Raw genomic sequence first — 25,872 nt, 5'->3', positions numbered from 1 at the left:
ATTTAACATGGCTGTGGATGGCAACATGATAGGTAAGCCTTTGTTTTTCATTACAGCGATCCCCTTTAGAATAATCTAATTAGGTTTTTTACTTGAAAACACAGGCGTGTAATCATTAAAATCGTTTTGAGTTGTTATGAGAGTTTTTTAGTGGATTTCCCCCTCGCCAAGAAGGCAGAATGGTGATAAATATTTATATAAATATTTGTTTCCTTATTACACCACATATGAATAATGAAAACGCAGCATTTAATTTTTGAACATTTAAATCCAGTTGAAACAATACAAAAATATTGGCTTTATAAATAAAATCTTCTGACTCTCTATGTCTGGTTGAATCCCTAAATGTTTTCCTCACTAATCTGCATTGTTGTGTTTTCAGTTCCTTATAAGTTAAAGTTGAATTGTCATCTCAATGTTTACTTAACCTTTTAAAACCTCTGATTAGACCTGTTTTTATAAAAAAAAAAAAAAAAAAAAACTCTCCAACAATGAAGTTTAAAAGGTTTTGTGTAAAAGGGAACAGAAAATAAGAGCTAAAACGTGATTTACAGCTTTGGTCGTTTATTCTTAATAATTTACAATAGAAAGTAGAGTTTATATATAAAAGTTGTATTTCCAAGAATTCAAGCTTTTAACAGTTCCAGTAGTCATTTCATAAAAACTTGCAACAAAGACCCATCCTATGGCCAACAAGAAAAATCCCAAAACATCAACACTTTAAAGAAGACCTTCTTCATGCTCAAATAAGCAACCTAATGTCAAGGCCACCAACAAAAACGGATAAAATGTTTCTCCCCCACACACATTATCCCCTGCCCCTCAGTCCTTCTTGGCTTGCTTTTCTCTGCGTTTCTTTCTAGCCTCAGAGGCCATTTTGAGCAGAGACAGCAGAATAGGGACACACATCGGCAGGAAGAGAGGTATGTAGATGGCAAACTTCTGGTCGTCGGGGAAATACAGTAGATGGAGGAGTGAGGGGTCGAAGAAGGCTTTCTCTGAAGCCATGATGGCTTCCTTACTGAATTGCAGGGCGAATCCCAGGTTTCCAGCCTCCAGCTCTGCAACAGCCAGCTGCAGAGACGTCACCGCACTGGACACCTGGAACACAGCGACAGGAATAACAGGTTAGACATATTAAAGGACATAGCTATGTAATATGTAGTGCCTGGATAAAATATTCAAATCTTTTTAACCTTTAAGCATTTTTTCATGCAACACCTCAACATATTTTATTGAGATTTAACGACAGATTAAAGGGGGTCAGTTCCTCTCTATACTCTCATAATCCATTAAAGGACAAAAAAAACAGTTGCCCAGAAATCCTGTACCTGGAAATAAAGATGCACTATATTATTAGCATGTTATCCCTATCGGCCAATATTGGCTTTAAGACTTAATATTTGACATCAGCCCTTATACACATATAATTCACTGACATAAAGCAGTTTTCATAACAAACAATTGAAGATTATGGCTGCCCCAGCAGGTTACATGCAACCATAATGATGCACGAGTCTGTTACAAAAGACATGAAGAATAAAAAATGTAGGTGGTGTAGATGTTTTCTGAAAAGTTTCAGAAATATGTATCTGAACTTTTATTTGCAATGACCACACTGGAGAAGAGGGAGAAAACCAGTGTCTGTTAGTAGGTCTAGGTGAGAAAAAATATATAAGCAGCATTATCTGCACGCATTGCTTTAAACAAAAATTTTATAGAAGACAGAAGTGATGGATTTCTGTCTAGAAGAAAGCCATTTCTTCTGGTCAGAAATGTAAAGCTTTAGCTGCAGCCAAAGATTGGACTAAACCCTTTAGATGCTGACAAAGAATAAAGAGAACAGATAATACTCTGCACAGATTCATAAATCTGTGTATATTAATGATCTGATGCATGCATATTTTACCTGTTCAGCAATATTGTCATTGATGACGATGTTGCCTATCTGGTCGAGCAGTTGTGCAAGAGAGGTGATTGTTGTGGTCGCTGTTGCTATATTTTCCACTGAGCGGCTCCACATGAGGCGGTCCAGCTCCCAGTCAGCTAGTCCTGCGGTGCCGCACGGTGCGACCAGGAAGCCGGGGGGAGCGGCTGATGACTGCACACCCAGCAACAGTCTGATGGAAACAACAGCTCTGAAAAGTTACCTCTTTTCAACAGTGTTGTGGAGACTTGCTGTCCCCATTCAAACAATTCTTCTGTTCAGAAGATCAGTGATGATTTAATTCATTGAGAGGGGGAAAAAAACTATCCATACCATCCTGACCCTTATGTACTACATTGAATATGGAAGAAATTGGATTAAAGTACACTTAAAACAAAAAAAAAATAAAATAAAATCTGGACTGAGTCTCACAGAACAAACCATTATCTGCCTTATGTTACCTGACCTGCAGATATTAAGGTTTAAACAGACTACTCTGACAGCTGAGAGACGTTAAAAAGCAACCCATCGGCAAAAGTAAACAAACTTCAAGACAATAAAAAAATCAAAATTCCAGAAGTCCATCAGTCTTTAGAGGGCCACAAAGCGTTGGGATGCCTGAAAACTGTGGTGAGGACATCAAGGCACCCAGTAGTTCACAATTTAAATAATGAAGCATTTATTAACAAATCAAACAAAATATTAGCAATGGATAGCAAACTGGGCTTACTGTCTGGCCTGATCTTGACTGATCTCGGAAGCTAATCAGGGTTGAGCCTAGTTACTACCTGCATTGGACACCGCCTGGTGATACCAGCTGCTGTAAGCCTGAAGGAAACTGAAAGATCAGTGATGCATGTGCTTCACATGATCTCAATGCATGCCTGCTGGATACACGTATTGGCCAACGATACAAGAAAAAAAAAAAAAAACTAAACGCTGATATTTATCTCTTTACCTCAAAATCTAGCAAGATAATGTCCAGTCATTAGTACCGAGGAGGACAGTGTTTCAGGAGTAGGAGCAAGGCTGACTATAGAACAAAATTAAGCCCTGACAAGATCTGGATTAAACACTCATCTTAGATAATAAAGGATGATCATAAACATGCTGTTCATAACTTGAAATCAACCAAAGTGACTGAATTAGGACAATTATGCCAAAGGTCATTAAAGTAATTCTAAGCGCTTTAGGGGTAATTGCTTTGTTACATATGGCCAGGTTGGTATAGATAGATTTGCATCATAATGGATAAATCATCATCCAAATAATGCTTTTCATGTTATTGCATCATGCATTATAATTAGGGAATTATCTAAAACAGGTGCTGCAAAAAAAAAAAACGGGAAAAAAACAGAAGAAATCTCTAAAGGGGGAAAATACTTTCTTCACAGAGGAGTAAATAAAATAAATTGTCAAAATGAATGTATTTTAACACTTACCGAAGCTGGGCGAGGAAGACGCCCATGACTTTAGCCATGTTGATGTTTATATCGACCGGAAACTCTGCTTCTGGGCCATAGTAACCGTCTACATTATAAATCTAAAAGCAAAGGTAAACACTTTCATTCCGAAAATTTTAAGCACATTTAAAGCTCATTGGTGATGTGCAGAAAGCCTTTTAACTGCACTTATATTTCAAGAGAATATCAACCTATTAAGTTGACTTTAAGCTCAAGCAAACTCAGCCATGTAGCAGGACGATAATACAGAGCACAACAGCAAATCCACCTCTGAATGGTAAAATAATCAATATATATTTAGAGTTTCAAATTTGGTGGAATTGAGATGCTGAGATTTGATCTTAAAAAAAGCTAAAAAACCCTCCAACTCAGTTGGATTAATAGAAATGGTGCTTATTAAAAATACAATGCTTAAATGTTGGTTGTGTAAACAAGGAAAACCAGTAGTACAGAATGACACGTTTAATCACACTTTAAAACATAAATACAGCTTTTTCTTCACTTTTATGAAATCAGTGTAAAAAAAAAAACAAACTCAGAAACTTCTAAAAGTTTTGATCCACTTCACATTTTAGGCATCCCACTTAAATCTTACCATGATTCCACCCCAGCGCGGAGAGTGAAATGCGTTGGAGGGCACCTCCTGCTTGTGGTGATCTTGGATGTAAAGAGGTGAATGATGAGCATCAGGGACATACAGAAGAAAGTTCAACACTGGGTTTGAAGACGCCGCATTGGAGCCTGAAAATAATACACAAATAAATAGTCACGTCCTTAAGAACAATACAATTATCTTCAATTTGTTCTTATCCTTTGCAACTAATAATAGTTGCTAATAATAACACTACTAATAAAATAATACAGTTTTACCGAGTCTGGCCTCCACTGGGTTGATGACATGTGCCAGGCTGTCAGCGTTGAGTGTGTAGGCGCTGCGGCTGCTGTCATAGCGCGGGTTGACACCAAGCATGGCGTAGTGCAAGGTCTGTAAGATTCATTGAATTTAGAGGCATTTATATCACATGGGCTACCTCAACTTTACAGTTTCATAATGATTTAAAACACAAACTCCACTGTATTTCATGGGAGTTTCATGTGACAGCCCAACATGAAGCATTGCTAAGCTTTCAACTTTATTACGAATAAAAACATGCCATTTTCAGATCAATACTTTTTAGATCCACTCCTCACTGCAAGCTGCAGATCTTGTGGAGTTCATCTATACCTTTAATTTTTTTAAGTCAAACCAGATTGAGATCGACTGAGAACGTATTTAGCTTTTAAATCCAGAGAATCTCAATTTAAATCTAGATCAGGGATTAAAATGTTTTCACACAAAATAGCTCATATTATCGTAAAAGTTTGATACATGCGTCTGTAAACCCACATTAACACTTAAGCTAACAAGAAGGAACAAAATAAAACACAGGAAATCCTAATGCTATCAAAATTGTTGTGGTGCACAGATCTAAGCGAGACCACCTCAGCACCCTGTGTGATGCTGTCACAGTTGCCTAGAAACAGATCTGCACTGCTCTATGTCAGCTGCCTTACACTCGATTCTCCACCACTTTCTAGAGATGAGAACTAGGAAAAACTAGAGGTTTCATTATTAATTACAGGGCCTGTGAACAGTGAGTTACAATTAAACACCTTTTAATCGAAAACCATATATTGACAAAATGAATAACATTTTCATTAAAAAAAAAACTTCTTTATTTATGAAAACCTTGTTATGTGGGCACAACAAAACATTTATTGTTTTAAATCTAACTATTCAGATTACTCAACCATTGGATTAGTTGAAAGTTATATTTAGATTTTTTTTATGCAATTCCTTTGAAAAACTAGTTAAACAAAAGTGTGAACAGGCCATACGCATTAATTATAGCCCAATTCCTTTCACTGAATAAGCAAAAAATAGAAAATAAGGTTTTATTTTACTGACAGAACTATGCGGTTCAACTCTGCATAAAGCATTTCCTTTAGGAGCTTAATAACTGCTATTCAATATGGAGCATTTTGTGCAATTAAAACAATTACCACTGAGACTACTTTTCTCGTTAAACGAGTTAACACAAATAAGTCATGCTCCAAGCTCCTTCCTAAACAGCAGCACTATGCAGGGAGCATTGTTTATGTCCAATGTACCGATTTGAGGTATTTAATGTGAGCCAGCTTGAATATTCATAGTGGATCAACACATGTGATGCCGCTTGTGCGTCAGATTTTTGGGTGTACAAAGAGAGAGGGCAAAGGTTCCCACCTGGCACTTAAGAAAATGCAATCAATTCTGTCAATTTTTCTAACAAGCTAAAATGTTTCAAAATAATCAATCAAAATGAACCCGTTAAAATCCTGGTGAATCCCGGGATGAATACGTTGAGCCCAGCAGGCTGTTCGTTAGTCAGGAATCAAACACTACGGATACATAAGAACTTAGAATCTGAGTTCTCAGTCTTTGAAACTACGACTATCTCCTAAAGCTCTTATGAGATAGCAAGATTACCCTGAAATCCCACACACTCCGTCTGCGCTCCGCTCCGCTCCGCCCCGCTGCGCTCCAGACCGCCTGCACAAAGCAAAGCCTACAGCCGCCGCTGTGGTCCCCTCCGCTCCGCTCTGAGTTCCTTGGAGATGGTAGAAGGCATGCGCCAGATGAACCAGGGTTTCCGCGGATCATTAAAAATAATTACAATTCATAATTATTTTTTTAATCAAGGCCTGAATTGGCACTAAAATTAATTAAATATGTTTATCGTTGCATTTATAATTCTTTAATAAAAATGCTTCTAAAAACAATTTCGTCAGATATATTATATCGCTATTAATTTGCGTGGAACTGTTTATAAAGCCGTATGTTCGGAAAGGAAGCTTGAGGAGGAGAAAAAGCTAGAGGATATATATATACGTATATATGTGTGTGTGTGTGTTTACATACATACAGGAGTCATGGAACTGTGCTTGCAGCTCCTTCATATTTCATGTACACTAATAACTTGTGTACATGGTTCTTGTTGATGGCAATAAAATCATTTCTAATAGCATTAAATTAGAGTCACTCATTCCTGTATGAACCCTGTGAGCGCTTAATTTAATATGACATATTAAAAAAATCCCACCATCATCCAGCATATGTTCAGTTTCTGCCCAAATATATATATATATATATATATATATATATATATATATATATATATATATATATATATATATATATATATATATATATATATATATATATTTATTTGTAGATTTTTGTAACAGAGATAAGGATAATTCAATACTGCTTTTTTTTTTATGAACTTGTTCATTACTCCCAAACTCAGCATCTCTTTTCATTCCTGTAATAAGAAGCTTCTTTTGAATGGATTTGATTAAAGTTTAAGTCCCTCGGTATAAAATAAATATTTTGATGGAGATGAGAAATCTGCTTCCTCGTTGGTGAATAACCAATAGTTTGGATCCAATCATTTAAATAAACGGTGTTAGTTTTTTTTTTTTTAGATATTTATAAGAATTGTGCTATAATTTCTAGTCACCAATCTGTTGCTACTATATTTTAATTTGACGAACCGGAATTTGTCGATGTTCTTTTTCCTGTTTGGTGCGATTGCAATTGCGGATATTGACCTGGCCGGACCGGAGCGGAGCAAAAAATAGCTCGGCTCCGTAATTTGTCGGTGACAGACGGAGAAGACGTACGTGGACGGAGACGTGCGGAGGAGTAGCGGTGGATGTGGAACAGCTCTCATTGATTTCCATGAAAGACAAGCGCTCCGCACGACGTACGTCAGCGGGGCGGAGCGGAGCGCTGACGGAGTATGTGGAATCTGGGGGTTACTGTGGTTTTATTGATATTTTTGATATTCGCTGTTTTACCGACAGGCTGTTTGTTTACATTCAGTTGCGCTCATTCATCAGAGCTTTGGCCAATAGGCACAGATAGCGATGTGAAAGACAACAGGTTGTTCTCATCTACAATCTTCCGATGTCTCATTCATCGGAGCCAGAATAAATTACACATTTAATCTCACATTTAGTCTGGTTTATCAGGCTATCACCATAAAGCAGTTGGAGGGTTTTGCTTGCCAGGTGAAAATGTTCAAGGGAGGTGAAAACTTTTGACATACCTGAGAATCTATGCTAAAGTTGGCCACTGCAGACATTTTGGTAAGTAAGGGCTGTATGTAGGTCTCAGCAGCACCTTCAATGTCCCAGTGCAGCCGGTGAGACTTTGGGTCAGGGTTCAACAAGCTGAACGTTATCTCATAACCTAAAAAGGAAGAATAAGTCAACAGATGATGGAACGACTCACACACAGGCTGTAGGTGAAATTTCATAGAGTTTTTTTTTGACTTGATAAACAAACCTGGACTGGATTTGAAGGCTCTCATGTTGTCAGCTATGCTCTCTTTGCTCCCTGGATGGAAACGGACTCTGTCGCTGAGTGCAGCAGTGATGTCAGCGCGGCTGAAAGACATCACTCTCAGTACCTCTTTGATCTGTGGCTGCAGGTGATCCAGCAGCTGCTCAATCGTCTTAGCTGTTTTTGTCTGGGCACCAACACGAAGCAGCGCGGTCCGTCGCTGACCAATGTACACGTTGACATCCTGGAAGTGTAATTATTGATATAATTATTTGTTCAGTATAAACAACTGTAGAGGAGATATAAATAATCATATATTAGGTTTAATAACAAACACATAATACATTGATCAAGTGTTGGCAGAACCTGCAGCATAACACAACCTTTCCTATTTTATTTTACTTCTAAAATCACTGAAAGGACAAAAACTAAGTATCTTTTATATATGATTAAAACCAGCTTTGGTTACATTTTACAGAATCGTCTTCTTTTAAAATCCGCCTTTTTCATATTTGTCTTGACCTTTCCTTTTTTAAACACACATTTCTTTTAAATTATATGTTTTCTTCTGAATACTGTTACTGCCTGTTAAATTGCTATACCCTTGTTACTTATGCCATTTTTTTAAGTTTATGGTTTAACACAACCTTGTGGTACAATTGAAGTAACCTTCAATAAATGAGAGTATCATTAACTTATTCGATCAGCCCCCCTCTGAAAGATGGGATCTTTTAAACTATTTCCATCAGCACCCAATGATCTATTGTGTCAAATGATTTTAATAAAATCAAAACAGTCAAAATTTAAAGTATAATTTACAACAGAATGTTTTGTTTATCGTTCCAAGGTTAAATGGTAACCAAACCAGACAGTACTTGAATAAACAAGAAGTAAATGTTTTAGTGTGAGCAGTTTTCACCTCAGGCAGCAGCGGAGAAGACTCTGGGATGACATATATGACCAAAGAACCACATGGAGACTCACTGAGCATGTGCAGAGAAAGATCTGCCTCTATAAACGAAAAAAGAAGCTTAATGAGACCACCTGTTCTGTTCTGTTGAGTGAAAAAGTAAAACGTTAACATAATATTGAATAAATAGAAGGGAAAACTGACGGGCTGCAGTGGGCTTGTTCAGGGCGTCCTCCTCCATGATCGTAGCCGTACGATATTTTGTCTCATATCTGTACTTTAAAGCCGTATCCTCTAGAACCAGAAAAATTTAAGACAAGAGTGTGAAGCTTTCAGGTGTGATACTAAAGGTTATTAAACTAAATAAAGTTTAAGAAATGTCACCATCTACTGCATGATCCTCCTCATGGGTCTGAGTCAGAGGCACCTTCTTCTGCTGCTCTGGTATCATGGTCCCACGAGCAAACACGACTTCCACATCTGCACTCAGCTGGAGCTGAGAGATAGAAACAGAGTAAGAATGTGAAAGATGGATGAATCACCACACAAGGTACTGATGAAGCCAGAGACAAACCTGCAGCTTTTCCAACTCTCTGATCTGACTGACAGGTAACCAGGCACGGTAGGTTTCAGTGGTTTTCCACCACAGAGGGACTCCCACCATGATGACCACTGCTGCTATGGACAGAGCAGCAAGCTGACCTCGTCTGCGCTCTGACAGAAACACAAGAATGGGGACTCACATTTTCAATACTCATCATTGGCATTAAACATTGCACTTTTTTGTTAATCTTTAGAAATCTCTGAAAAGAAAGAACATTTAATACTGTGTAGTCTTCCCTTAGCTCTCTACTGTGCAGATATTTTTTATATCTAAGGGAAACATATTCCAGGACATTACAACTTTTTTCTTTTTTTATTCTTTTTTGTACTATATACACTCTTTATATATTGTCTGCTGTATTTTTTATCTTTAATGGCATCTTGCGTTAACTCTTTTTATCTATATAAACCTCTAAGATTAGAATTTCCCTGAAGGAGTAATCCCAAGGGATAAATAAAGTTGAGAAGTCTAAGTCTATTTAAAAACAAGAAAAGTGAAGCTTAAAGGAATAGTACACCCAAAACATGATTAGCCTTCATTTTCTACTCACCCCCATGCTGAACAACACTCTGGAGTAGAGATGTCCCGATCCAGGTTTTTGCACTTCCGATCCGATACCGATATTGTTTTTGGACTTCCGATCCGATACCGATACTGGCCGATACCAGCCTATCCGAGCATGTATTTAAGTTTAAGTTAAAGTATTTAGCCTTAGTTGTAAGACTCATGTTGAAAAGGGTTTTAGTACTCTTGATAACATCTAGCCAGCTAAATTAGGTGAGATTGAATAAAACACAATGCTTGGTAACAACAAACTTACCTGTTTATTAAGAGATAAACACAAACTGGACAAAATTATGAATAGCAATCTGAAATTGCACAGTGAGCAGTAAAACCGTAAACAGTTAAAGGTGCAAGTATTACTGTAAGTTTTAATAAAAATGCAAAACAGGGAAACCATGGTGCAAAATAGTGGAATGGATAGTTTCAATCGGCGAAACTGGAAAATACGGACCGGATTTTTTTTTTAAAAACTGGATCGGCAGTCTGGATCGGCATTTTACATGCTTTGCCGATACGCATTTTTTTGCCAATATCGGCGTCCCGATCCGATACGTGGATCGGATCGGGACAAGCCTACTCTGGAGTACTTTTTTGATATCTCAAATGCATCTGGAGATCTGGGAGGCTTCTTGCTGTCTGCTGACATTCAAATAATGGAGGTCTATGGCGCCCCAGGCAGAAAGGTCCATAAAAGTCCACAAAAAACGTGTCAATATTCCTCCATACTGCTCGTCCAATGTATTCCAAGTGTCCTGAGTGGGTAGCATCCAGAATTTACTCGAAACAAAGTCATTTAGAATGTTTTTAGAGCATAAACAGTAGTGTATAGGATTTCCTGAAAGCGCGCACATGCGCGTTCACGACGCTACGGAAGCCGGCAGACCAAACCAGATGAAAGTGCGCATTCAGCGTCTGCTCTGCCAATAATGCAAGCGTAGAAGAAGAAATGTGCTGTTTACCTGTGCAAAGAAAGAAACAACGAAAGGAAAATGTCTGAGGACTTCAGTGTTGAGGAAGAGCATGAGTTCTCTGCCGAGCTGAATGCGCTGGTTTGGTCTGCCGGCTTCCGTAGCGTCGTGATCGCGCATGTTCGCGCTTTCAGGAAATCCTATACACTACTGTTTATGCTCTAAAAACATTCTAAATGACTTCATTTCGAGTAAATTCTGGATGCTACCCACTCAGGACACTTGGAATACATTGGACGAGCAGTATGGAGGAATATTGACACGTTTTTGTGGACTTTTATGGACCTTTCTGTCTCGGGCACCGTAGACCTCCATTATTTGAATGTCAGCAGACAGCAAGAAGCCTCCCAGATCTCCAGATGCATTTGAGATATCAAAAAAGTACTCCAGGGTGTTGTTCAGCATGGGGGTGAGTAGAAAATGAAGGCTAATCATGTTTTGGGTGTACTATTCCTTTAAAGTTGTGGAGAAAATTACATTTCCTCCACTTGCTGCATGAACTTTAGAGGCTTTTTCTTAATGGGTTGAACAGTTTTGTCCAGCTTTTGTCCTTAAGGGGATTTAAAAAGGTATTTGTGAATTACAGGAAGGGTAATTCAATCTTTACATTTTTAGCTGACTTTATTATAATTTCACTCATTTGTTGTCCAGCGGCCTCACGCCATGCCTGGTCTAGTTATGCTTCTATTGCTTAAAGGAGAAGTTCGGTTTTTTACACTTTAAGCCCATTTTCTGTAGTGTCCAGGATGAAATCGAATGATCGACACCAAAAGTTTGAAAATTGCTCCTGTCTCTGCTTTTTGGCTCATTTAGAATCACCCCCTGGCTGCTTTAGAATGGCTAGCATAGAGCATGTCCGATAATGTCCTTAAAACAACCTTAAACGTTCTTTTTTTAAAATATGCTACTCACCGTGTCGTCAGCGCTGTTCAATGACGTTCCAAAAAAAGTTTAGTGAAGAAAAAACGTTCCTGTAGTGTTTTATTTAGCATTGTGTAAATCCCATTGAGTTCTGTTGGAATAGTCAATATTCCCCTGCCACCGGAAACGGAAATGGGGCCTGTTTACACAGTTGTAGTCTTTTCGCTTCACTCTGTGTACTCCGACGTCGAGAATCAAGAATCCACCTTACATATTCCATTTTCAGAGTTTTTTAAAGTGTTTAACAGAGACGTTAGCACCTCGACGTCGGAGTACACAGTGTGAAGCGAAAAGACTACAACTGTGTAAACAGGCCCCATTTCCGTTTCCGGTGGCAGCGGAATATTGACTATTCCTACAGAACTCAATGGGATTTACAAAATGCTAAATAAAACACTACAGGAACGTTTTTTCTTCACAAAACTTTTTTTGGAACGTCATTGAACAGCGCTGACGACCCGGTGAGTAGCATATTTTAAAAAAAGAACGTTTAAGGTTGTTTTAAGGACATTATCGGACATGCTCTATGCTAGCCATTCTAAAGCAGCCAGGGGGGGATTCTAAATGAGCCAAAAAGCAGAGACAGGAGCAATTTTCAAACTTTTGGTGTCGATCATTCGATTTCATCCTGGACACTACAGAAAATGGGCTTAAAGTGTAAAAAACCGAACTTCTCCTTTAATGATTCTGTCTTTTTAGTAACAACCCCCGAGAAAACGGTTGATCAATTGATCATCTATGTCGTTATAAACATTTAATAGATCAGACTTGGGTAACAAAGAACAAAAAAAACAAAGAGAGAGCTGAGTGAATAAATAAACACCATAAAAAATACAAGTAATGAAAACATAAAGAATCACCAATCCAGTTTTTGTACCGATCCACCTATAATGATACCTGGAGTGAGTGATTCGGCCGATAACCGATCATTGAATGAATGAACCGTATAACCCGCCATAAGGGTACAGGCTTGACATAAACATTGTTTAAAAAAAAGGTTACACATTAATAGAACTTTTTATTATCTGTTAACAAATTAAGTGTAAATTAGCAGAAAAGAAAGAAATAACAGTTCAATGTAAAGGAGCTGTTACTGGACACTCCGTTAAATTTTAGGAGCCATGTTGATAAAATCAGCAAAACTATTAGATCTACTAAAAACGGTTATTAAATAATTAGAAATGTTTAACAGTTCCCTCTTCTGAGATGTTTCTGAACTCCATGATCCCCTAACTTTTTTTCCTAAGGAGCTACGGTCTGGTCTCAGACTAGCCAAACTATACTCAAACCAATAGTCTTTATAATCAGGTTTTAAAGGTTTTATATGAAAAGACAATCATATTCCACGACTTTCACATTTTGACTAAATTTGGCATTTTGGACGTTCATAATTTTATAAATTACAACCTTTTTAAATTTAAGTGCTTAAATGGGTAAGCACCTACACCATTAGGAAATTGCAGACAGAGATTGCAGGGCAATGGCAAATCCACTAGAGTGGCTTCCGATTAAATTGTAAGGTCCCGTTTCAAAGAACTACTTTTATGCAAAGTGCTCTGTCCATGAGAGGATCTGCAGTTTGGAACTCATTTCCTGTTGTCTGTAACCAGTTTTAATATGTTCAAAAATCAAACCAAACTCTGGTTATGTCAAAAACAGAACTGTAAACATTTTAATGTTTTTATGTTTCACTGTTTGTTTGTAGATGTTGTCAATATTATGTTATATTACATTATGTGCTATTTGAAATGAGCACTTAAATTTTTAGAGGTACTTTTTAAAAGGCTATGTAGGGACAAGTGGTGCGAATTAGCGATGGATGGATGGATGGATGGATGGATGGATGGATGGATGGAAGGAAGGAAGGAAGGAAGGAAGGAAGGAAGGAAGGAAGGAAGGAAGGAAGGAAGGAAGGAAGGAAGGATGGATGGATGGATGGATGGATGGATGGATGGATGGATGGATGGATGGATGGACGGACGGACGGATGGAAGGAAGGAAAGATGAATAGATGGATTGATGGATGCCATCACTTTTGTTCTGGAATAAGTCCCAAAGGTCTAAGGATTACAATCTGGTGTTCTATCCATAAACCATCTCATTGTCTAGAATGACGAAGAAGTCTAAATACTTTGATAAAAATCAATAGAGAAAAATAACAGACACCGCAACAAATAATAAAAATGTAAAATGACATGGTCATGCCATCAATGAACAGCAAAAGCAAAGGACACCTGCAAATGTTTCAGGCAACATCTTGATGTAGCTGGAGAAGGCTAGCTGTTAGCTTACAGCTTCCTATTAATAGAAAAACAACTGTATAGAGTGTATTTTTCTAAACATGGTGCAAAAGGCGTATTTTCTAAATTATTTGATAATATGAGTATCTAATGCCTACGAAAAAAAAGTAAAAACATGTTCACGGAATCTGCAAATGAATCAACTCACCTACTTCCGCGGTGGCCATTTCTGTCACTGACCTGGGTGCGTTTGATTACACCAAACCTTTCAGTTCCATGTCACATGACCGAGGTTTGAATCAAATTCAGGGCTTTATCTTGAAACATACTTGCTAACTATGTTAGTATTTGGGGCTGCACTTGTAAGAGTTAAACGAATTTTGGTGAGGGAAAATTGAAAGAACTCGGAAAGATGAGAGCCAAGCAAGGATGATAGTTAACCACCGGGAATGACGGTGTTAATATTAAGCACACATAGACATGCAATGCGGAACATGTACCACAGCACCACCTACCGGTTGAATGCTAAATCTTCACAGGCTACAATAATTACCGTGTTAGTTAACCAGTAAATATTATATTAATATTTCCTAATATAATTTCCTAATTTAGCCTAAGTAATATGAATGTAATAAAGGAAACGTCTGAAGACCACGTGGGGTATTTCTGAGGTGAATCTTTAAAAACTGGCAAGGGGAGGCTTAAGCTACAATTCAAACACAAACTGCTGGCAATATGCAGAATTTTCATCGAGGAAGAGAAAAACTACTTTGACATTTTTTTTTCTCAAGCAAATTTAGGAAATTCAAGCTTTCCCTCGACTAAGTGTTAAAACGTAACGCTTAGTAAAAATAAAGGGTTCTTTTTTCTAAAAGTTCAAGTAAATGTGCCCACCTCTGCTTAACCCTCTAGGAACACATTTTTTATTTTTTACATAAAATAGACCAAGTAACTATAATAAAGGGTCACTATTAAAAGAAAATATATTTTTGACATTTAGCCATAGTTTATTGTAAAGATCTTTATTTAATAACCTTAAAGTTATATTCTAAACAGTCCCCAGAAGCAATAACAATGAACATATATAAAACTTATATAAAAGTTAAAAACAATTGAAATATAATTTCCACCATTGTGCAACGGATCAGAGTGTCTTGATGCTGCTGTCTACACCTTACTGCATAATCAAACTGATAAAGCAGTTCCTCTCAGAAGTGAGACACAGGTTGGTCTCACAACCCATGCAACGCACTCCAACAATACCTATACTGTCTTTTGCACAATAACGGTGGGATACTGCAGTCCCCCTTACAAATAATTGTTGCACTTTCACCCTCAGCTAACTGTAACAACCCTCCATCCCTTACTCTAAACTTTTTTCATTTTTTGTTTCCCAATTTTCATCATTCTGACCTTACTTGCTGGGTTCTAAGTTGCTCATTTCCTTCTTCACTAAATCCTAATTCATCCCAGTTATCTACACAAAGTTCTAGTTTGGTTGTTTTACATAATCTGTAAAACATGGTTGCATTTATTTTGTAAATTAAGAAAACAGTGTCAAATATAGTCATATGCAGTATGAAAAGGACTTGCAAAAATGCATTATTATTATAGTAGACCTTAACACTTGAGTGCATGCCATCAACATGCTGGGGTAGCAATACAAGGATTATCCTAATGTTAGTGTTGCTATACAGCAACATCCACTTTTTTTAGCTGTTTAGTATGATTAAATAATCAAATATGGCTCAATGAACTATAGGAAAGGGGATTTACATAATTTGAGTATTTTTCCCCATCCAAAAATGCCTTTTTATGATTTCTGAGAGGCCACTCCTTATGAAGAGACCTGCAGAAAAGGGCATCAATATTCCCCCAGAAAGTCAAGTGAAAAAAAAAGGAAAATGTTAAAACAAACTTTACATTTCCAATATTACACAAGAAAGACACATATGTTTTAACGACTATTTTAGTTTATTTCTCCACTATTTGACACACTAATTGTTTCAAGAACAATTACATCACAAACACCACATTAATCCAATAAAGCAGTGACTGTTTCTGCGCTGCTGACCCCATGTGTTGGTCCACATTACGTCTGCATCCTTAGAAATTCATCTGATCTTCCCGTGGGGGCAGGCAGGAGGGAAAACAGGAGGGACAGCGGGAATGGACACGCACAAATCGCATAATATCGACACCTTCACACAACTAAATACGATATTTACTGAGTGCAATTCAAAGCTAATGTTATACTTAGAAGACACACAGTGATGGTTTTTTGTTTAAAACTGTAATAAGGAACATGAAAACAAAAAGAAGCGGTTACCGGTGTGCAGCTGCTTGTTACAGTACTCAGTGTCTAGTGACCTCTGCTGGAGCCACAGGTGAACTACACCAGATCAACTTTGTTCCATATTTCGACACTGCTCAGCTTTTCGTTTTGCCCTCAAACAGATGTACTGATGCCGACGGTTTGGTTGGTCCCTCAGTTAGTGTGAAAGTTAGTACAGTATTTGAACGAAGGGCGAATGCTGTTTTTCTGACAGAAGCGAAACACCAACGCACACATGCTGATCTCAACTGCTGAGGAGTTATGATGTCAGGGGAGAAAGAATCGGACATGGGGAGAGGAGCACTTATGAAGAGGCATGAAAAGAATACTGACACTCTCTGGATACATTCTGCATTAATCTCAGAGTCTAACCGCAGCTAGACGTGAAATTCAACACTTTAGTCACCAAATGTCTGAAATCTGACTGGATTTTTGAAATAGAATAATTAAAAAGGAAAAAAAACAAAACAAAGCCTGTTCCCTATAGTATTGCATTCTTACATAGATTTTAAATAGACATCTAATAATGTAATGTTAACTCTATTAACAAAGTACAGTAGAGAGCGCAGGCCTGTGAATCATGGAGGAGTGAGGGGGAATAGCAGAGCAGATATTAAGACTAGAACTAGGCCACAGCTAGTTGGGTGTTTAATAGGCATGGTTAGCCACATAGAGGGATTTAGAAGCAGCGCTGGCGCTTCCAGAGGACTCGTATTTTCCAAGAGCAGCCTGTCCGTTAGCCTGGAGGAGATGGAAAAGAAAACAAAGACTTAACATAAACGCAAGAGGATTTCACATGAAAATTTGTTTCTGATCCGTCTTGTTTTGACCGACCTGGGCGCGCTTGATGAACTCCTCGGTGGCAGCCTTCTCGTTGCTCAGTTCTCCTTTCCATGCGCTCAGGGCTGAGGCCTGCAGGGCGCGGCCGTAAGAGAAAGTCAGAGCCCAGGGCTTGGTGAGTGGACAGGTGTTAATGGAGTTGAGGTTCACACTAGCCTCCTCCTCAGACTGACCCCCTGACAGGAATGTGACTCCTGCGAGGAAAAGAAACAGTTTAAACAAATTGATTCCCAACTCAATACCATTACCTCTCTAGCCTGTACAGCTGCAAAAATAAATCCTCTTATTTCCACAACTGTCTGACCTGTAACAGCTGGTGGTACAGTGCGGCGCAGGGCAGTGACGGTAGCCATGGCGATTTCCTCGCTAGAGAACTTGGTGGGACAGGAGTGTCCAGGTGTGACCATGTTGGGTTTCAGCAGCGTTCCCTCCAGGTACACATGGTGGTCGGACAGAGCCTTGTATACTGCAGCAAGGACCTAAAAGCAGGAGGCAGAAAGACGCCCTTAGGTTAGAAGTGTGCCTACGTGTTTGGAGTGCAGTTTGAGACAATCTCTGATTCTCTACCTTCTCTGTGACATACTGGCAACGCTTCAGGTCATGGTCGCCGTCAGGGAGGATCTCAGGCTCCACGATTGGGACAATGCCGTTCTGAAAGGTAAAACATGAGTGTCAAACAGCAGCAGGGATTCTAGACAATGTGCTACTAGCCTTACAGACTTTAAACTGACAGTTAATACAACAATAATATTCTGAAGGATCACTCTGAACGGATTTAAAAGGTGAAGATATTTTAACCGTAACGCTTTTCAATTTCAATTCATGCTTTGGTGGTTAAACATATTAGGCTATAGTCAACAGCTGTGCTTAGCTGGACCATCAAATTGTAATTCTCTTAAGCTGAATTTACTAAAGGGATATTTCGTAAACAAACTTATTCATGTGCAATTTTAATTGCCTACATTACTCTGCCTTACAATCAACACTGATCTCTATTCCACCAAAAAAAGACTTTTATTCAATGAGTGTTGTCTAAATTCGATAAGCAAACCTCAGCAATCTGCTGATGTTGCAAATGCTCCAGGAACACGAACAGGCCTACACACAGTCCAATTTTCATGCGTAAATTCAAAGACAGTTATAGGATTGTAGGGCTGTGTATTGTAAGGAACCTCACGATTCAATTCGATTCAATGCTGATTTTTGAAGCCGTGTGACAGCAGAAGTTTTAAGAGCAGCCTAGGATGCCAAGTTGAGCACATGGGCAAAGCAGCCAACATGTAATAGCTCAGTGATATCGACAGCAACTAGCATGTTGGCAGCATTATCTGTAACAGCGGCTACTTTTCCGGTTATGCCCCATTCGTTTATTGCCTCCATCAACATGTTCGCCATGTTGCTTCCTGTGTGACTTCGGTGAAGCAGCCTGGTCTGAAGCACATTTGAAACTAATTCCCACTCATTTGATATGAAATTAAAAGTGATTTTTATGTAGGGGTCAGTTGCTCTCGAAGTCCAGCCATCGCACGTCAGCACGACTCTTTCAAACTACCTTGCTTTTGTCGAGTTCCGCATTTCAACGGGGGGGAAAAATGAGCCCAAACGTCTGACTTAAAAGTTGGTCTTCTGCTGGAGCTCGCCATGACTGTTTTGTGTACTAATTTGGCCTCTGCACTAGCTGAGAACAGTAACCAAACCGACCACGTCCCCAACGGTAAGGAGGTTAATAGATTCTGAGGGGCGCCAACATAGATTATGAATTTTGCATGTAATAATTGCGATGCATCGATTCTTCAATTATTTTACCCACCCCTATAGGATTGTATAAACAAAGAAGTTCTTAGCACGTCTCAAAGGTCAGATTATGCAATTTACGGTTTTCTTTTATAAAGGGTAAGTTTCAAATTTTCTTTGGAGGAATTTTTCCACTTATTTTAGTTGGTCTATCCTACATTTTTTCTTTGTTGCTGCCATGGTGAAAAACCTTGAAAGAGTTAAAGATAACACTTTGTGTCATCAAGGTGCAACGGCTTAAGGTACATCTGATTTTGTACTGACCTGCTGGCAGATGCTGGCATACCGGGCCAGTACATTGGCGTTCTCCATGATGGCCAGCTCAGATGGTGTCGTCTCACTGATCTTCAGCACACTTCGCCATTTGGCGAAGTCGGCACCATCCTTCTTGTACTGAGCACAGCGCTCACTGAGCCCATCCAAACCTGCTCTCCAACAAACAGTCTAGCTTTAGACTCACACTTTGACTATATTTGCTTTTTTTTTTGTTTTTTTTTTGTTTTTTGGCGTACCCTGGGTGGTGGTCTCTCCATTTGTTCCAGCGAGGGGCACAACACCTTTGTCAACCTAAAAAAGTAAAAAAAAAACATTACTTTATTTCTGCCTTTCCTGAGCAGACCGAGCTCTTTAGGGCAGTTTATCCTCACCACCTATACTGTTTGTATGTAAGCACACCAACATAACCTCTTTCCATAGCTCCCAGTAATAGGCTTGTTTTAAAACCAAACTAAAGAAGGATGAACATTTAAAGGAGTGTGAGTCTCATATCTGATCAACTTATTTTTATTTTTTTTACCTTGATGCCAACGACGATGCCACGGTCTTTGATGAGCTTAGCAAAGGGAACACCGTCGTCGGTTTTCTGGTACAGGGTTTCATGGAAGAAGATGACTCCTCCGATGCAGCTGTCGATGCGCTGGTCAGCGGTGAAGAGCAGCTGGCGGTAGCGGCGCCTGTTCTCCTCTGTGTTCTCCACCCCAATGGGGTTCAGGCGTTTTGCCATGCTGCCTGAAATTCACACGTGAAGTGTGTCCATTAGCGTTTATCTTATAAACATGGGTGTTTGGGATTGTTAACATTTATCGTCGGGGTTTTAGGATGTATTACACGTACCGGTGGACTCATCAGCAGCTAGGATGCCTTTTCCTGGAGCCACTATCCTCTGAGCGATGTCCTGCAGCTCCTTCTTCTGCTCAGTAGTCAGTGCGGGGTACTGGTGTGTCATGGTGGCTGAAAGAGAAAACAGGAAGCGAGTTTTAACTCTGTCTAACCACCCAGCTCTTGCCTCTTTTCATGCCTTTCAATTGTCTGTTATGTGGCTGACTCCCTGAAGCAGAAGGATTGGATTTAAATAATAAATATGACATAAAAAAACTGAATTTGACACCATCCAGTGATGCGGCATGTCTGAGGGAATTTGATAAACCCAAACATGGCAAGTTACTTCCTGCACAAAAGGAAATGGTACCTCCCCACCAGTGTCATTTTCTAATTGAAACAACATCACTTGGTGACAGCAGTCATACATCCTTTCCTTCTTCACTCCGCAGCAAGTAGACAGTTACGCAACCCCTACCCCCACCATGTGGATCTGAATCACAACAGACTGAGGGGGGTGGAGGGCTATAAAACACTTCCACAGACTCAGCTGCAAGGCTTCATTTCAGCTGCAGGACTGGATGCAGAACGACTCGCTCTCCTCTCCCATAGCAACACTCTTGCCCCCCGCAGTAAATGCCATTGCAGCCTTTTATTCTTTCAATTCAAACATACCTCATATGTATTAGCCTTTATTAATGTAGTATTCTTCCAGCATTCATGCCCCCATTGCTGGCTAGAATTGTGAAGTAAAAGTTCCTTCTGCTTAGGTAATTAATAAATCCACAGAGTAGTTGTAAATTTCCACTGTGCGCATGGAGAGAATGCCAGAGGACACGCTCTGGCTTGTCTTTCTGGGTGACTGCTCTAATTGCAAAGGCCTCAGTGATTCTAGGTTTGCTTGCAGCTGCACAAGTGAAAAGCTATCTGTGGCCATAATAGATCAGAAATGGATTCAATGACCTAACAGAGGGACAGCAATTCAAACTGCTGGAATTACGTTTGTCAACACGGAACCTGCCTGAAATGTATTCATCAGAAAGATTTTGTTAATGAAGAATATTTTGCTGGTTTGTATCTCTTAAACAGTGGCGGCAATAGTGGACTAACCAGTCGGTTTTGCTGTGATAGGACGCTGAGGGTCATATCCCTGTTAATCCTCAGCTTAAAGCTATGAGATAAGGTCCTTTAGAGAACACAGACAGCGCTCTCCGCAGAGCAGGAACAATTCACCACAGTTAGTCAAATTCTAAAGGAAGGTGAAACGAAGCAGGTCAGAACTGAATGCTGAAACGTGACACGCCAGGCAAACTGTTATGTTAGCCGTCTGAGCTACAAGCACACAACTCCAGTCAATTGAATTAAATATTTACACTTGATAACAGTTAGTTTCAATGCAGATTGTATGTGTGCTTCGAAGTTCTTTTAGCCAGAGCAAAAGTCACGCTCAGGAGTGATGGGTTATCTTTTGAGGCACCTGCGTGCTTCCACAATGCATGTTCAGATTTCCAAAGACAAAACATTGCAAAATGCTGGCTGCTCCATGGGGAATGTACTTTTTTAAAAGCCAGAAGTTAGTAAAAGTAAACAAAGTATGAATCAAAAATTCCTACAAGTTGAGAAAGAAGTTTGTTCCCCAAGATCTAAGTTTTAAGGCGACATTTATTTTGGCAGCGGACAGGAAAAGAAAAGCTGGAGGGAGAACAGAAGAAGGGGATCATGTGTCCTTTTTAGACCAAATGTAAGGATGGGAGCTGCTGGGAAATGTTATTGATGCCTTTTCTATTATTCATCCCAACCATTTTTTTTTTCCATCTCTATTGATTTTCTGATGTCTAAACCCGCTTTATGTGTGAAAAACAAATCTAGGCTTCACTGATTTAAAAGGCATCTCTGTTATTCCTCGTCTTTTGACAAACTTAAACACCTCCATACTTAAGCCAATTAGAATTCAGGAGAGAAATATAATTTAGTAAAGAAATAAGCACCAGTGATGACATAACTGACACAGATGTGGATGAACAGATCAGCAGGAAACTTTAGGCTTACTCAGACTAAGCTCTTTGATAGGAACATGTTTTGAATAACTAATAAAGTAAATTAAAATGTACCTTAGCCGATTCATTCAGTCTCATCCCTCTTTAACCTTTCAGCCGTTTTGCTACTATATTAAAACTAAATGCCTATTAGGTTATCTTGTTCATCTGTAAAGAACTGATTATCTTGGTGGCATAGCTGCTGCAGAACGCAATAAAGCTCTGGATGGTCTCCAAGAGGAGATTACGGGGATTACTGAAGTGTTGAAGTGCGTTTCAAGTCCTGCTTCCCTGGTAAATGTCCCCAAAAGGCATCTGAAAAGTCATCACACCTGGGGGTCCTCTGTTGCATAAAAACTATATTCCCAAATGCTTCTGATATGAATGAAAAAGGGGCAAACATCATCAGATCAATCTACAAATACTGGACAGAGGAAGACTACATCCAAGTAAATGTCAAAAGTTTCATCATCTCTAGAAAAACCTATTTGGGCAATGTGAAAGGAAAATATGAAGTTGATCTTTGTTTTCCACTCAAATGTATAAAAAACAAAATTAAATAAAACCACCCCACTGTCTTCTAAAGCGAGTTCTGAGCCCAGTGACCGTGTCGCTGCAAAACAATCCCTAAAATGGAAGCAGTTCGGGTGAACTAGCAGAGATCTAATCAGCTGCCTGTAAGACATCAAATGTTTTAAAGTTTATTCCCTTACTTTACAACCTGCAGTGCTAAAAAAAAAAAAAAGAAAAAAAAAAAACTTTAAATCGTTAATCCAATCTGTTCCTGTACAAAAGGAAGGTTTAAAAATGGAAGAAATGAGGAAGTGGGATTAAAGATCCACGTTTCTTCTAGCTGCATCAAAACTGAAAAAGCTTTAAAATAATTTATAATCATTAATAATGGGTTCCTTTATAGGTATAGGGGACGATCTTTTATTTTCGGGTGGATCCAAATAAGTGGTCCTCCTAATCGTCAATTATTCTGGTGATATACGTTTACGCAAGACCGTCCTACGTGCTTGTCCCATTAGCTATCTTTTCACCTTCATAGGATGTAAAAAAAAAACTCTTTAACCTTAAATATTGGGCTCCGGTGATGTTTGTCATTTCTATTGTTTTGAATTAAGCTGTCAAGGTCAGGTGACCTTATGAAATCATTACCACACTTAGTGAAGAAAACTTTTGAGGAGAAAATTACAATTACAAAAATACATGCTGATACAGCACTAGATTTTAGTGACATTTAAATGCTACCCTTCTGTCATGTCTCCACTACTGTTGGTAAAAGTAAAGTCCTAAGCAGGCCAGTTTGAGGTGCGCTTGATTAATTGTTTCATTGCACAGGGATTTTAAAATAGTATATAAATATCTCCCAATTGAGAGAAGCAGAGATTATGTTGTGACTTTCTCCCAGTCACACCTTAAATGTACTCTCCTGCCTGTTGCACAGCGGCTCGACTCAAAAAGGCAGACACTTGGTCTGCATTGCGACATCAAGACAACTCCCTGCTGCGTCACAAGGAATCCCTTCAGAAACTAACAGGATGTACTGAAATCATACAGAATGTGTTAATTACAACCAGCCTCAATAAATAATAAAAAAAAAGGAGATGACCCCATGTCTCACTTAACCAATGGCAGTGAACATGTTGAGAATTACTTTACTAGATGCATTAAAAAAGTAAACACAGGACATGCTAGTATTTATTACTTCCTGAAACCGAGCCATTACGTGACTGATGTGTCCATTTTCACCTTGAGAAGCACCATCCAGTTGCCAGAGATCACAAGTATTTAAACATCATTGCCAACAGATACAATAAGCAAGTTACAGCTTGTCTGTTGTGAAGCATTTCTGCAAGCTTATAAACTACATGATTCAAGCTTGCAAACTATGATGCCAAGCATATATAAGCAGGGACTGGGTGGGCTGGCATCAACTGGATCAGGCTGCATTTGCACATAGGAAATATATATACATTACTCTTGCAATAAGCAAGTCAGGAGAGGATGGCACAGTCAAATGGAAATGGGATCTACGGTATGTTCTGCTGCACTGCCTGCATCATTTTGCCCCTCTGGAGATTAACCCAACTTGTTGTCTCCAGCTTGCAAGCTATAGAGCTGAAATGGCTCCTGCAGAGCAGCGCTAAACATAAAAAAAGAGCCTGCTTGCTTTGCTATGTTTTTACCAGACAGGCTGCAGGGCTTGGAGCTGATGCAGGCCCCTGTATTTCTATCTTCAGGCTTTGATCCAGCAGCACGAGCAGGAGCACTGCCCATTTGCTCCCTGATACAGGAGGCTACAGTGGATGTGAAGACTTTGATGCAGGTTATACAACAGCGGCACTTTCATGTTGAAAACAGGCTACATGAGGATGCTTTACATCTACTGGAACTGTTAGGAAGAGTTGATTGCATTAGTAATTGAAAAAAATAATATTTGAGTTTACATTCAAAAAGGAATCAGGCATTAAAAGATCTGTGCTGGGATGTTGCTTGGCAACAAGGTATATTATTTTACATGCTGAAAATATACAGTTTTTGTTTAAAATAAAAAAGACTTCCAAGGCGTCTAAACTAACAGCTAATTTTCCTTGTTTTAAATTTTTCCATAAACATAAGAATTTACATATACGGTTATCATGGCGTTTCTCCTAAACCCGCCCCGCATTCGTCACTCCAGAGGTCTACGTGCACTTGAACAGATACTCTGACAGGAAACTACTACATCATCACCCTCCCCCATCTTATTCCACTGCTGCGAACCACGTTTTTATGCCCCAAATGTGTCATCAAGTCAACCACGTTTCTATCAGTAGACTTCTGCTACGTTAAGGCCGGACAGAAAGCCGACAGAAGAGGCCTCTCTCCTTCACTTCCATCCTTGAAGGTCAACGGTTTTAACGCCCTTCCTGTTGCGTACTTCGTCCATTTATCAAAATACGCAACTTTAAGTGGATATTTATTTACAACCTAGAAAGCTCAAGGGTGTTTTAGTGACTAACTGTCAAAATAATTGACATACGCTCATAATAAAATGAATCATTTGTAGCTAACAAGCTAGGAGGATAACGTTAGCTTCGGGTTCGCAGCATCACATTCCACATCAGCATCATCATGAACGTCTCAGTCAAAGTTGTTAAATCTGAAAGTATTAAAACTAAAACATATTACAACTCTTATTTCAAATATGGTTTTTACCTGTTAGTGGATGTCTTCTGTAGACAGAACAGGTGAGCTGTACGTTTGAGATGCGGAGTCGTCTCCTGTTTCACTGCTGCAGCGCGACGTGACCCTTTTCAAAGCTTCTCGGTTCGGTGGGAGGAGCTAAACCCCCTGCGTCATGTGATGGAGCGATACTGCGTCTAGTGCGCATGCGCGTCTCAAACATCCATTTAGATGGAGAGCAACGCAGCATGATTCTGCATCTTTTCTTCACTGGCTGCCAGGGCCATAACCAGGGTTTTTGAAAAACCGAGGTCAAATATTACGATAAATCTTACTTGACAAAAAAACATCCTATGATGGCGACTTCTAAAAATATATTTTGGAAACGTGAATAAAGAAAGTTAAATCACAAGCCCATCAAGGAGGTTAATATGAACATGCTTATTATAACAGTTCCAAAACTTACAAAATAAAGAGTATTTGAGTGAGTGTTATTATTATTATTATCATTATACTATATTATTATTCTTGTTGTTTTTATTAATATTGAATTATTATTGCTACTATTTTTATTGTCACCACCATCCACCTGCATTTGCATGGCCCACTAAATGGATCAAATGACTTGCAAT

The 25,872-nt window shown here is 39.0% G+C and overlaps 2 protein-coding genes across 2 annotated transcripts; both read right to left on the bottom strand.

Moving 5' to 3' along the window:
- Positions 1-544: 544 nt before the first annotated feature.
- On the bottom strand, positions 545-14,326 carry pigs (phosphatidylinositol glycan anchor biosynthesis, class S). The gene is made up of 12 exons (XM_038274034.1): positions 14,175-14,326; positions 9,244-9,383; positions 9,054-9,165; positions 8,874-8,963; positions 8,679-8,770; positions 7,763-8,003; positions 7,524-7,666; positions 4,261-4,375; positions 3,986-4,131; positions 3,370-3,470; positions 1,910-2,120; positions 545-1,101 (listed from the first exon to the last, which is right to left on the bottom strand). The coding sequence occupies exons 1-12, from the start codon at positions 14,191-14,193 to the stop codon at positions 823-825; spliced, it is 1,689 nt and encodes a 562-aa protein (XP_038129962.1). The 5' UTR covers positions 14,194-14,326; the 3' UTR covers positions 545-822.
- Positions 14,327-15,919: 1,593 nt separating this feature from the next.
- Positions 15,920-25,430, bottom strand: aldocb (aldolase C, fructose-bisphosphate, b). Its single transcript, XM_038273977.1, has 9 exons — positions 25,274-25,430; positions 20,049-20,165; positions 19,732-19,943; positions 19,448-19,502; positions 19,200-19,360; positions 17,709-17,792; positions 17,446-17,620; positions 17,136-17,335; positions 15,920-17,042 (listed from the first exon to the last, which is right to left on the bottom strand). Exons 2-9 carry the CDS (start codon positions 20,158-20,160, stop codon positions 16,950-16,952), a joined length of 1,092 nt encoding a protein of 363 aa, XP_038129905.1. The 5' UTR covers positions 20,161-20,165; positions 25,274-25,430; the 3' UTR covers positions 15,920-16,949.
- Between the last annotated feature and the right edge of the window lie 442 nt (positions 25,431-25,872).

Source organism: Cyprinodon tularosa, unplaced genomic scaffold, assembly GCF_016077235.1.
Source record: "Cyprinodon tularosa strain WSP-4 unplaced genomic scaffold, ASM1607723v1 ctg9, whole genome shotgun sequence".
Taxonomy (NCBI): domain Eukaryota; kingdom Metazoa; phylum Chordata; class Actinopteri; order Cyprinodontiformes; family Cyprinodontidae; genus Cyprinodon; species Cyprinodon tularosa.
This window is presented reverse-complemented; position numbering and strand designations above follow the sequence as displayed.

What these genes read in the sequence shown, in the direction of transcription:
- aldocb (XM_038273977.1), bottom strand. Translation starts at nt 20,160, where the DNA reads ATGACACACCAGTACCCCGCACTGACTACTGAGCAGAAGAAGGAGCTG. An exon ending in GCCAGTATGTCACAGAGAAG is followed by an intron (nt 17,621 to 17,708) that starts GTAGAGAATCAG and finishes TCCTGCTTTTAG; the next exon opens with GTCCTTGCTGCAGTATACAA. An exon ending in AGTTCATCAAGCGCGCCCAG is followed by an intron (nt 17,043 to 17,135) that starts GTCGGTCAAAAC and finishes CATCTCCTCCAG; the next exon opens with GCTAACGGACAGGCTGCTCT.
- pigs (XM_038274034.1), bottom strand. An exon ending in GAACAAGCCCACTGCAGCCC is followed by an intron (nt 8,771 to 8,873) that starts GTCAGTTTTCCC and finishes TTTCGTTTATAG; the next exon opens with AGGCAGATCTTTCTCTGCAC. An exon ending in CCCAGTGGAGGCCAGACTCG is followed by an intron (nt 4,132 to 4,260) that starts GTAAAACTGTAT and finishes TATTATTTTCAG; the next exon opens with GCTCCAATGCGGCGTCTTCA.